Source organism: Manis javanica, chromosome 4 (assembly GCF_040802235.1).
Source record: "Manis javanica isolate MJ-LG chromosome 4, MJ_LKY, whole genome shotgun sequence".
In the NCBI taxonomy this organism is placed as follows: Eukaryota; Metazoa; Chordata; class Mammalia; order Pholidota; family Manidae; genus Manis; species Manis javanica.
Genome location: NC_133159.1, coordinates 64,851,839 through 64,864,456, shown reverse-complemented (window position 1 = coordinate 64,864,456; position 12,618 = coordinate 64,851,839). Strand labels below are relative to the sequence as shown.

General features: G+C 34.3%; 1 protein-coding gene across 4 annotated transcripts in view; it reads right to left on the bottom strand.

The window, feature by feature from the left end:
- The window catches only part of MIGA1 (mitoguardin 1), a 122,834-nt gene that overhangs the window by 95,298 nt on the left and 14,918 nt on the right, over positions 1-12,618 (bottom strand). For all 4 annotated transcript variants that reach the window (XR_012130216.1, XM_073234164.1, XM_073234166.1 and 1 more), the window contains 3 exons: positions 4,513-4,690; positions 2,924-3,060; positions 719-845 (listed from right to left, as the gene is read on the bottom strand). Coding sequence is in view for 3 of the 4 variants with exons in the window: in XM_073234164.1 (XP_073090265.1) it covers positions 719-845; positions 2,924-3,060; positions 4,513-4,690 (442 nt within the window). In the remaining variant the exon portion in view is untranslated. The remainder of the gene's footprint in view (positions 1-718; positions 846-2,923; positions 3,061-4,512; positions 4,691-12,618) is intronic.

Here is a 12,618-nt window from a genome sequence, read left to right as displayed (position 1 = left end):
AAATCAATAAATCTGTCCTAGAGAGATTATCCTAGATTATCTGGTGGGCCCTAAATCCAATCACAAACTATCCTTGTAAGAGAGAAGCAGAGAGTTTTGAATATGCACAGAGAAGTAGTTATGAAGAGGAAAACAGAGATTATAGAGTCATGTGGCCATAAACCAGAAGCCATCAGAAGCTGGAAGAGGCAAGGAAGATTCTCCCTGCTAAGGCTCCATAAACCTCCATATGAGAGGTTATGTATGCAGACTAAATTCAACAGATTAAAAAATATTTTAAAATTATAATTGCTTTCCAAAACTGAAGGAACAAAACAGCAGCAAACTCACAGACTCCAAGAAGGGACTAGCGGTTACCATAGGGGAGGGGGAGGGGAGGGGGGGTTGGGAGGGTGAAGGGGATTCAGGGATATGATTAGTACACATGGTGTGTAGGGGGTCACAGGCAAGACAGTGTAGCACAGAGAAGACAAGTAGTGACTCTTTGGCATCTTACTATACTGACAGACAGTGACTTCAATGGGGTATGGTGGAGAATTGATAATATGGGTAAGCATAGTAACCACAATGTTTTTCATGTGAAACCTTCATAAGAGTGTATATCAATGATACCTTAATAAAAAAATTATAGTTGCTTTCCTTAAAACAATTCATCATTCTTTAGTTTCACATTAAATATGAGTAAAATATCTTAATAAGTTTATTATATTATTCCTACCCATCAAGTATAAATTCTCAGGAGTGGTCACAGGAATATTAACAAGTTTAATATCATCTTCATCTGCTTTGTCCCAGGAATTAGAATTGCCACAAGCACAGCTATGACAAGAATTGACACTCTGGACCTAAAATCAAGATTAACAGAAGTTAATTCAAAACCTCTTTTGTAACCTTTTATATTTACAAATTATTTACATAAATCCTATTCTTGGTAAAACAACCCAGGTAATTTCTACCCTTTAGAAATAAATCTAATTATAGTCAATTGAATTTAGGAGTCTAAAGGCCCTAAATATTTTGAGCCTTTGTTTACTCAAAAATACATTATGTAGAACAATATTTTGAACATAAATCAGCTATTTCCATAAAAAACCAAGCAGTTACTTTTATAATTACTGTCCTATTAAGTATTTATTTACAAATTTTACCCATACCTACTTTGAAGTAACTGGCTTATTTTCCTTTTAGAATTTATTCAAATGCTGATTCTTTGCTAAATAATAACTAAAATTGAAAAGCCTCTATCATCTTCCGTTCTCTAGCAGGGTCCACTGCACCACCATTTCAGTCACTTCTATACAGATGATTCTCAAATCTCTAACTCCAGTTCTGTTCTCTTTTGAGAAATCTAAGCCTACACTTGCATCTGAGCATTTGGTGATTCTACTTCCCTCTTCAGTTGGCATCTCAATCTGATTATATCAAAATAAGACTTCTGTATCTTCCCACATGAAAAACTCTTCTTCCTCCCAAGTTCATGAACGGTATTTCCATCCCCGTAATTTCTCAAATTATAGAACAAGATGCCATTTTTATCTTCTCTTCCCACACCTCTCATACCCAGTTACCAAGTCTTGTAGGCAGAAATCTAGGTTCATAGCCCTAGCAAGGCAATGAATAGGTCAGCTGGGCAAATTTAGTAAAGTGATTCTAGAAACTTGCTACTCACACTATTATCATGAAACTCCTTTTCTCTACTTTAGTCAAGAAGAACAGCTTCAGTTTTTAGTTGAAAAAATTGAAAACAGAGGCACTTCTCTGACATGGAGGAAGTCCAGCTTACAGAATGGGCATACACTTCATTACCTGGCTCAGTTTCACAGAGGAACTGAAGGTCTGCAGGCATACCTGCAGTTCCTACTGTAAGACTAAAGATCTACAGTTCCTACTGAAAGGGTATCTCACGGCAACCCTCCTTACCCCAGAACGACTCAGGAGACACGGGCCCATGCAAGAGATTTTATTATCTGAAAGAGAAAATGGCTGCCTCCAGAGAGAGGGAGCAGCAGCTCGTGGGTGAGGAAGCGTGTTTTTAAGGAGTAGGGGTTGGGGTGCATTCTGCGTTGGTGATTGGATCTTAAGGGGTAGGTAACCATCTGGTCGGTGGTGATTGGATCTTAAGGGATGGAGGTCTTAGTGTGCCAGAATTTGCCTTCACCTACCATAGAACAGCCTTTAAAAATTTATATATTTTTATGCATTTAAGAATGGGGCAGCTTCCAATGAAACATAGAAGCAAGGTACAAAATGTAATATGTATTTTATAAACTATTTTAAAAAATGAACATACATGATGGTACAGGCATACATTCCCTGAAAATATATACGTAAGACACTATCAATCCTGTTTGTCTCTAAGGAGGGGAATTAAGAGGATTAGGAACATATTTATCACTGAACATTTTCTGCTTTTATTTAGTAAGGAAGTGGATATCCTACCTGTTTTCTAAAACAAGTTTTAAACTATATTACATTTAAACAAATACTAACTCATTCCTCACTTGTCAATCAATACTATATCAATGCTTCAGAGAACAAGGTGAAAAACTCCATACTTGGCTTCAGCAAACCAAACACTTTTACCTAAGCAGGCTCATCAAGTGATTTTTGTAACCTAGTACAAAGTCTGGCTGCATTGTCCAGCTTTTTGCAGAACATCTGGTTTTAAAGCACAATCAATCAAAACCATTCTCACAGGACCCCATGGAATCACATCACATACTCAAAGAAACCTGGAACCAAACTAGCTGAGTATTTAGCAAAAGGAAAATTTTACTTTCCTGAAGAAAACAAGTTCAACCAGATGATGTAAAGTTCTTTCCATACAAAGAGCTATCTATAATTGTATGACATTTATCCAATATATAACAATAGATACATAAGCAAACCTGTAAGAGAAATAGTAACTATTTTCTTTACTTACAGAGGCTAAACTCTGTGCAGAACCTGAGTATTTACTGAAAAGTCCTCCATTAGCATAGTTACAAGACTGAGATCCTTTGTCTTTGGCAGAACTTAAAGACAGTGTCAAATTCTGTCTACTACTGGAACAACTTGAACCTAACAAATAAATACATGTTAATTTTAATAGCAATTCCACTGATAAATTTCAGGTAAATTTCAAAGTTTATAGTATATTCATTCAGAAAGTTTCTAATTAAGAACAAATTTCACTCAATTATTTAAATTATTAAATGTACACCATTATTAAAATCTATGTCTATATATGTTTTTAACACTGCTAAAACCTTATTAAATGAAGAATAAGTATTCATCTAATTAACAAGGGAAATAATTGAAAGTACTGTAATTAGCATAAAAATACTGGGATATTTTATATCAGTATAAAAATAAGTATATGAATCAGTATAAAAATAACTATGAACCTTCAAATTACAAGTTTAGCAAAATATAAGCACTTTCTTTCCTGAATTAGATCTAAACCATATACATATTACATTACAAGTAGTTTTTAATATTTCTGTCTCCTCTAACCATAAATACATTCATCTAGGGCAGATACCATGTAATGTAGCAGTTAAGACACTCTAATTCAAATTCTGGCCCCTTGGGAAAGTCTCTTAAGTTTTCCATATCTCAATTTTTCTTTATGTACAAAATTGAACAATAACATAGGAGTATAACCTAATCATACAATGGCTATAAAGGTTAAATATACAGTGAATATACAGCTTTAGCACTCACCTGAGATCTAATAAGGTCTCAGTTAAGTAAGCGCCAGTATTATTATTATAATGTTCTTTAGTTATTCATTAATTATCTGCTATACAAATTAATCATAAAAACATATGATGTGCTAAATAATAAGTTTTTATTTTAAAAATTTAAAAGAAAATCCAGCATTCTCAAAAAATTACTATTATTGATGCAATCTGACAGTATGTACCATATCCCTAACAAAAAACAATTGATCATTTAAAGGCCAGCAATTCTACTTTTAGAACTTTATATACTAAGGAAATAATCATACAAGTACGCACAATCCAAGAAAAACATCCTAAAGGGAACACCAAGGAACTGGTTAAATAAATGAGGTCATATTTGTACAAATTTAACACTAAGTACATATTAAAAATGATAGCAGAGATATTTTTATAGATTTAGAAAAACATTCTTATATACTGTTAAGTATTTTTAAGGGCTATAAAAAATATGATCATAATTTTACTTAAAATAGATAAATCACTTACTTGTATATGAAACTTTAAGTGTCATATGATATTTAAATGCAAATATAAATGGGTAAATATATGCCAAAGTGTTATCAGTAGGTACTTCTGGGTAGCAGAATCTCAAGTGACTCTGATTTTTTCTGTTTGCTGTTTTCTGTTTCTTTTTGGTCTGTACTCTCTCATCTTCCTAAATATGATGAATCTGTACTACTTGTGAGTTGAATATTAAGGAAGAAATTTTAGATAATAAAACACTAACACAGTTATGATTGACATATAAAATTTCATTTGTAGACTTAATTCCACTATCTCCATATACCTTTGTCTGATGCAGTTCTTTTAGTGTATTCAAGTATGAGATGCTCTGGTTCCCATGGTAATATTTTTCCTTTCTTCTTTCCACGTCTCCTTTTAAAGTGATGGGCCAGGAAAATTACAGATACAGCACTCACAGCAGTGACCACAAACAACTTTTTTGCTACTGGTGAAAATTTTATCTGGAAAAGACACAGTTAGACTGAAGAAAACTTTAGTTTGTTAACTTACAATAAAGAAATAAGAGCAAAACTTACTCTTAAACTAACCTACTTCTAAGTACTACCAACAGAATATTACTTCACTCTCAGTGACAGTTAGCCCAATAAAAATTTTAAAAACAAAAAGGTAATAATTTACTACATACTGTTCTGTAGTATTCAGGTAAACCAAAAAGTCAACAGGAGCACAAAATAATCCAACCCCAATTAATACTTGTTAAACAACTAATATTTACACAACGAAATATTGTCTGAATCGTAACATAATTTTAAATTACAGGATGATTGAATCAGACTTCCAAAAACAAACCATATTTTTTTAAACTATCTGGAAATTTGGCAAACATAAATTAACTCAATTACCATTTGAATAAGCCCTTCTACTCATTAATTATTCAACAAATATTTATTCAGCATCTTACAATGTACCACCTCCTCTGTGCTATGAAATTTATTCTTGTAATTCTATTCAGTAAACATGTATCAAATGTCTTTTGTTGACTAGGAAGCACTGGGTATACAGAAGATACAGATTCTGCTTCTTCCTTCAAGCAGTGTACTAACAGAAGAAGCAAATATATTCACAAATAATTACAGTATAGTGTGATACATACATTTATATGAATATATACTAACATCAGAGCAAGAGGTTATTAGCTTTGTCTTGGGGGAGAGACACACTTAATCACCTAAAATGCAGAAGCACTCCAGAGTCTTAGGATGTAGAGAGCTGGAAAGAGCGTCATTTCCAATGTCACAACAACAAAAAAGCTAGCCAACTGTCAAGTTTTCAATTTTTCTTTATCCTTTCAGAACACAGGTTGGAGGGAAATCAGTTGGCCCCAAAACTAAGGAGAAGTGGGTATTTTCAGGGATAAATAAGAGATACAGGAATAAAACAGCAGGATATCAGCAAGAAGAGTTCGCCTAACATGGTTCTAAACTAGTGGAGGTTGAGTGCTGCACTGGTGAGAGCGGGTAAAGTGCTCACACCCCAGGGCTGAGGGGAGGGTGCTGTAAATTTAGGTGTAATGGAAATTTTTTGCAGGTGTAATCTTCATGACTCCCACCAAGCACACATAGGAAAGATTGCACGAGTCCTAAGAAAGTCTCCCTAAACATCAGTGGTGGAGAACTAGGGGAGAGAAACATCAGCGCATGAAGTGCATCAGTACCCTTCAGTATCCCCACAAAGGAAGGAAAGTTTTAAACTGTGGAATGCAGCTTTAACTTTAGAGGGAAAGTTATATACCATTAAGTGCTTATATTAAGAAAAGAAGAAAGGTATCAAATCTATAACATGAGCTTTCATTTAAGAAACCAGAAAAAGAGCAAATCTAATCCAAAGCAAGCAGACAAAAGGAATAAAAACCAAACAGAAATCAATGAAATAGAAAAACAAATCAATAAAACCAAGAGCTGCTTTTTAAAGAAAAAAAACCAACAAAACTTACAAATCACTAGCTAGTCTGATTAAAAAAAGAGAGAAGACACATATCACCAAAATCAGAAATGAAAGAGGGGTCATCACTACAGACCTCAGACATAAAAAGGATTTTATGAACATTTTATGTAGATAAATTCAGTAATTTACACACAATGCACCAATTCCTTGCAAGGCACACTATCAAAATTCACTCAGGAAGAAATAGATAGCATAGTTACATACCTACTAAAGAAAATACATATCAATGTAGTTAAACTCTTCAAACAAGGAAAACTATAGGCCAACTTCTACCAAATTTTTAAGGAAGGAAGAATATCAGTTCCATACAATGTGGAAATACTTCCCAATCATTTTATGAAGCCAGCATACCATTAATATCAAAACCAGATAAAGACATAACCAAAAGTACATACACACACACACACACACACTAATAACCCTCATAACCCTCATTGATAGTTGCAAAATATCCTTCACAAAATATTTATTCATTGAATCCAGCAATATATATAAAAAGAGTAATATATATGACCAAGTGGTATGAATCATAGGAATGCAAATCTGGTTCAACATTTTTTAAAAAAACAATCACTGTAATTTACTATAATAACAAACCAAAGAAGAAAATCCATAATATCATCTCAATAGATTCAAAAAGAGCATTTTAAAAGATTCAACACCCATTTAATTTCTTAGAAATTCTCAACAAATCAGGAATAGAAGATGTAGTGGGTTAAATAGTACCCCTACACCCCCACCCAATTCACATCCATCTTAAACATCAGAATGTGACCTTATCTAGAAGTAAGGTCTTTGCCAATGTAATTAAGGTAAGAATCAAGATGACCTCACACTAGAATAGGGTGGACCTAAATCCAGCAAGAGTGTCCATATAAGACAAAAAAGAACACACAGACACACAAAGGAGAAGAGGGAGGCAGAGATTAGTTATGTTGTCACACACAAGAAATGCCTAGAGCTACCAGAAGCTGGAGAAGGCAAGGGAAGATTCCTCCTTAGGATCTTCAGAAGAAGTGTGGCTCTACTGCACTCTCACTGCAGCCTCCATAACTGTAAAAGAGTAAGTTTCTGTTGATTTAAGCCACCTAATTTGTAGTAATTCATTAGAACAACTCTAAAATCTAACACAAAGGAGAAATTTCTCAATATGAAGAAAGACATCTATTAAAAAACCTATAGCTAACACCACACTTAATGGTGAAAAACTAAATGCTTTCCTGTAAGATCAGGAATAAAGCAAGGATATCATTTCATCAACATCCTATTAAAAGTACTAGTCAGTGCAAAAAGGCAAAAAAAAAAAAAAAAGGAATACATATTGGAAAGGAAAAAGTAAAGCTGTCTCTATTTGCAGATAACATGACTGTCTTCATAGAAAATCCTAAAGAATTTACAAAAAAAAAACCCTCTAGAACTAGAAAGTTAATAGACTACAAATTCAGTGATAGCAATAAGCAACTGGATTTTGAAATTTAAAAAGCAATACTACTTATAAAAGTACCAAGAAAAAGAAAAAGAAAAAAATTACTTAAATCCAACAAAATCTGTGCTAACAACAAAACAGATGAAAGAAATGAACAAAGATAAAAAAGTCAAGATAAAGCATGTTCGTGAATTGTCAAATGCTCTTTCTCCTCAATTTGATCTACAGAAACAATATAATCTTAACCAAAACTACAGCAAATTTTGTGTAGATATAGGTAGCTTATTCTTAAAAATATAAAGGAAAGAGCCAAGAAATGGAAGCAACCGAAGTGTCCATCAGTAGATGAATGGATAAAGAAGATGTGGTACATATACACAATGGAGTATTATTCAGCCATAAGAAGAAAACAAATCCTACGATTTGCAACAAACAACATGGATGGAACTAGAGAGTATTACGCTCAGTGAAATAAGCCAGGTGGAGAAAGACAAGTATCAAATGATTTCACTCATCTATGGAGTATAAGAACAAAGGAAAAACAGAAGGAGCAAAACACCAGAGGACTCACAGAACCCAAGAATGAACTAACAGTTACCAAAGGGAAGGGACTGGGGAGGACTGGTGGGAAGGGAGGGATAGGGTGGGGCGAAGGGGCATTATGATTAGCATGTATAATGTGGGTGGTGGGGTACGGGGAGGGTTCTGCAACACAGAGAAGACAAGTAGTGATTCTACAACATCTTACTACGCTGATGGACAATGACTGCAATGGGGAATGTGGGGGGAACTTGGTGATGGGGGGAGTCTAGTAAACATAATGTTCCTCATGTAATTGCAGAGTAATGATACCAAAAAAAATATCAAGGAAAGGCAAAGGAACTAGAATAGCCAAGATAACTTTGAAAAAGAAGAACAAAGTTGGAAAATTCACACTAGCCAACTTCAAGCTTATCTCTTCAGCTACAAAATTAAGACAGTGTGGTACTGGTGAAAGAACAGACATACAGATCAGTGCAACAGAACAGTTTTCAGAAATAAACCTGCACAGACATAGTCAATTTATTTTTGTCAAAGGGAAAAGGAGCTAAATGAAGAAACTTCTAGAAGAAAACATGGGAGAAACCTACATAAACCTCATAATTACCTAATACCAGAAACCACCTGGATGTCCTTCAACAGGTAAATGGATAAACAAAAAATTCTATCCATACAATGGAATACTACTTGGCAACAAAGGGACAAATAAAAACTATTCAGATACACAGCAATGTGAATGACTCATACGCATCATGCTAAGTGAAGGAAGTTAATTCCAAAAGATTCTATACTGTATAATTCCATTTATAGGACATTCTGGAAAAGAAAAATTATAGGAACAGAAACAGATCAATGGTAGACAGGGACTAGGGGCTGAGGTGACCACAAAGGTGCAGAAGAAGGGAAGTTTGGGGGTGATGGAGCCATTCTGTTTGGTACTGTGGTGATGGAGACCTAACTCTGTATATTTGTCAAAACACAGAACTGTGCCCAACAAAGAACAATCTGTATTATATGCAGATTTTAAAAAATCAACCAGGATGTGGGAGAAACCTAAAATGGACTATAGACTGTGATAAACAAATCAACAGTTACAAATGAAGGACCTAAGTACACTGAAAAGGAAAAGGAAATAATGGAGTTGACCTAAGTAACCATGTTTTGACTGAATGCTATGAGGCTGAAGACAGAAAGAATTATACACAAACACAGTAATCTAGTTGGTAAATTTATTTTTCAAAGGAATATTGAGGTAGCATCTCTGGAACTACTTTATTGTGTATATACTAGGTACTGTAATAAGTATGCTGTAGATAATGTCTTGTGGATGAGAGAGGGGTGTCTGCTGGAGAAAAAGTTACAAATGAGCAAAGCAAAAATGAAAGAATGAAACTAGATTGGAGTTGCAAGTATTAATATGAACTCATGTTTTCTTTTTTTCTCTTTAATATATACACTGAAAGACAAATTCAGTATAGTTGTGTGTGACCATACAGATTACCATGCATTCACATATTTCCTAGAACTGTCTCCAAAGAGCCTAGAAACAGTGACATTTCAGTGGCAACATGCATACGTTGCATACAGACCTTAGTTTCTAAATGCTAGAGACTAAAGAGAGCCCAGGCTCTCTCGAGAAGTGGGTGATTTCAGGACTGGGGCAGATAAAAAATAAGATGAACCTGAAGAGAAAGAAAAAAGAAGAGGGCATGCTGGGCATGCCAAAAAGACACAGGAGCTGAGCTGTAAGAGCTTCTAACAACCAAATATGAAACAGTGTGAGCGACAAAATAAATAACGATAACACTGGATTAAAACCCAAAGGATAAAATAAAGATTTAAACAAATATAAATAAATAATTATAAGTAAATAAAAGGGGGAGAAAGGGCAGCTCTTTGTTAGAGAACAATTCCAAGTAAGTGTAGAAGGAATGAGGGACATAGACAATCACCAATAAACACTACAGTAATAACTGCTGGACACAAGATTCACTATTAAGTGCTAAAATAAGTAGGCAAAAGTTTAAGAAGAAGAAGAGAATGGTTCCCTATGTACAAGACATTTAATCTGAGACCTAAGGATCACTAAGAGTAAGCCAATGAAGGGATGACAGGAATGGTGAGGAAGAGAGGGGCAAAGAGGAGACTGACACCAGATCGTGCAGGGCTTTGGAACAAGACTGATGACTCTGAACCTTACAGGAAAGGCAACAGGAGGCCATTTAACAATTTCAAGCAGGAGAGTCACAAAACCCAGCGTGCACTTTGAAATGACCACTCTAGCTGCAATGAGACGAAGGACTGGAGGAGATGAAAGGATTGTGTTGAGGCCATTAGGAGGCTACTGCCAAATCTGCGTGAGAGAGAATGTTGGCCTGGACTAAGGGAGTAGCAGTGGGGATGGAGATGGAGAGGACATACGGAAAAACAATGAAATCTAAATAATTAAAGTCTATAGCGCAATTAAGAACATTGTGCCGATATTAATTTCTTAGTTTTGGCAATTGTACTAGAGTTATGACAGATGTGTACATTAAGGAAAACTGGATGAAGGGTATATGGGAATTTTCTGTACAATTTTTACCACTCATGATATAAGTAAAATTTTTTTAAAAATTAGATAAAACTCTGAAAGATTTGGTTAAGAGGATGAAAAAATATGCTACAGACCGGGAAGAAATATTTGCAAACCACCTATCTGACAAAGGACTTGTATCTAGAATACATAAAGAACTCATGAAATTCAACAGTAAAAAACCAAACAATTCAATTAGTGAATAAGCAGAGGACATGAAGAGACATTTCATTTCATAGATGATATACAGATGGCAAATACACACAAAAAGATGTTCAATATCATCAGCCAGTAGTGAAATGTAAATTAAGACTACAGTGACACAGAATAGCTGAAAAATATTTTTTTAAGTGACAGTATCAAATGCTGGTGAGATATGGAGGCTGGATTTCTCATATATTGCTACTGGTAACTTAAAATGGGACAGCCACTCTGGAAAATAATTTGGCAATGTCTTTAAAAACTAAACATTCACTTACCATATGACCTAGCAATCAGATTCCTGAGCATTTATCTCAGAAAAATTAAAACTTATGTCCACACAAAAACCAGTAATACACAATGTTCATAGCACCCTTATTCATAAAAACCCAAACTGGAAATAATCAAAATGTCCCTCAATAAGTAAACGATTAACAACCTGGTACCCTGGAATACCACAATAAAAACAAATTATTGAGCCTCTCTACGCCATTTTGTAACTATTTTGTAACTTCCTGCAAATCTGTTAACTACTTAAAAATAAAACTTTCAGAAAATAAGGCTGTATCAACACAGCTGCTAAGTCAGATTAATTCAAACCAATTAACTTTTAGAACAGTTTTATGACTGAATTGTTTTCCCTCACACACTATTCAATTTAAACTGAACTTACCCATGATCAGTTTGCTGTCTCTAAATATCATTTTATACCAAAAGGGTTCCTTAAAGAAGTAGCTGATTTCAGGTATGGGGTACAAAATTATGAGATAAGCCTGTAAACATCTCACACCATACAACAAGGAAGCTATCACCAGCTGTGTCTAAAGCATTAAGGAGCCAACTTGAGTAAATTCTCACTGGCCAAGAATGAGATTACTTAAGTATAAAGGATAATAAGTGTAATGGTTTAAAACAAATATGGTTACATACATGAGTCAGAAAGATTTTTTAAAAACCCTCCTTGATCAGCTTGGAAGAGTATTAGTAACCATCTTGTGGTCAAAAAATAGGAAGAAGCAATTATTCTGCCTTTTCACACAAACTTCATCAGGATAACCAAATAGTTAATGACAGAAAGTTTCTCTTTATAGAAATATTCTAGCTAATAAATTAAGGAGGAAATACAGAATGATGTCACCATTTTGCAATCTCTTTATTAGCCAATCTAGTAATATGCATTGAAAACCATTAACATTACAAAAAGACAAACAGACATTATGAACTTTCTATTACAAAGCTGAAAAAAAAGCAAACTGAATCTGATTCATATGCTGACCTAACAATTAATTCATAGGAAATACAGTAGAGAGAGAATATAATTGGGATTATCTAGTTCCAACAAAGAACCTGGTTTCTTCCTCAGAAAATAAAAGCAAAGCAAAGCAAAAAAAAAAAAAAAAAAATGATGGGAGGTGCACCTACAAATTAAAGAGATCTAAGAGTTGAAAAACGCTGAAGACATTTTTAAGAGATATTTCACTTACAAGAAACAAAACAAAAATAAAAAATACTCATAGGACAATAGGAGAAATGTGAACACTGACTGGATACTGATAATATTAAGGAATTACTATTATTTGAGGGATGTAAAGTTACTGTGGTGCTTACATTTTCAGAGGTGAGATATAAAATGAAATATTTAAGGGTGAAAGGATTGAAGATGGAGGCATGGGAGGTGAGGC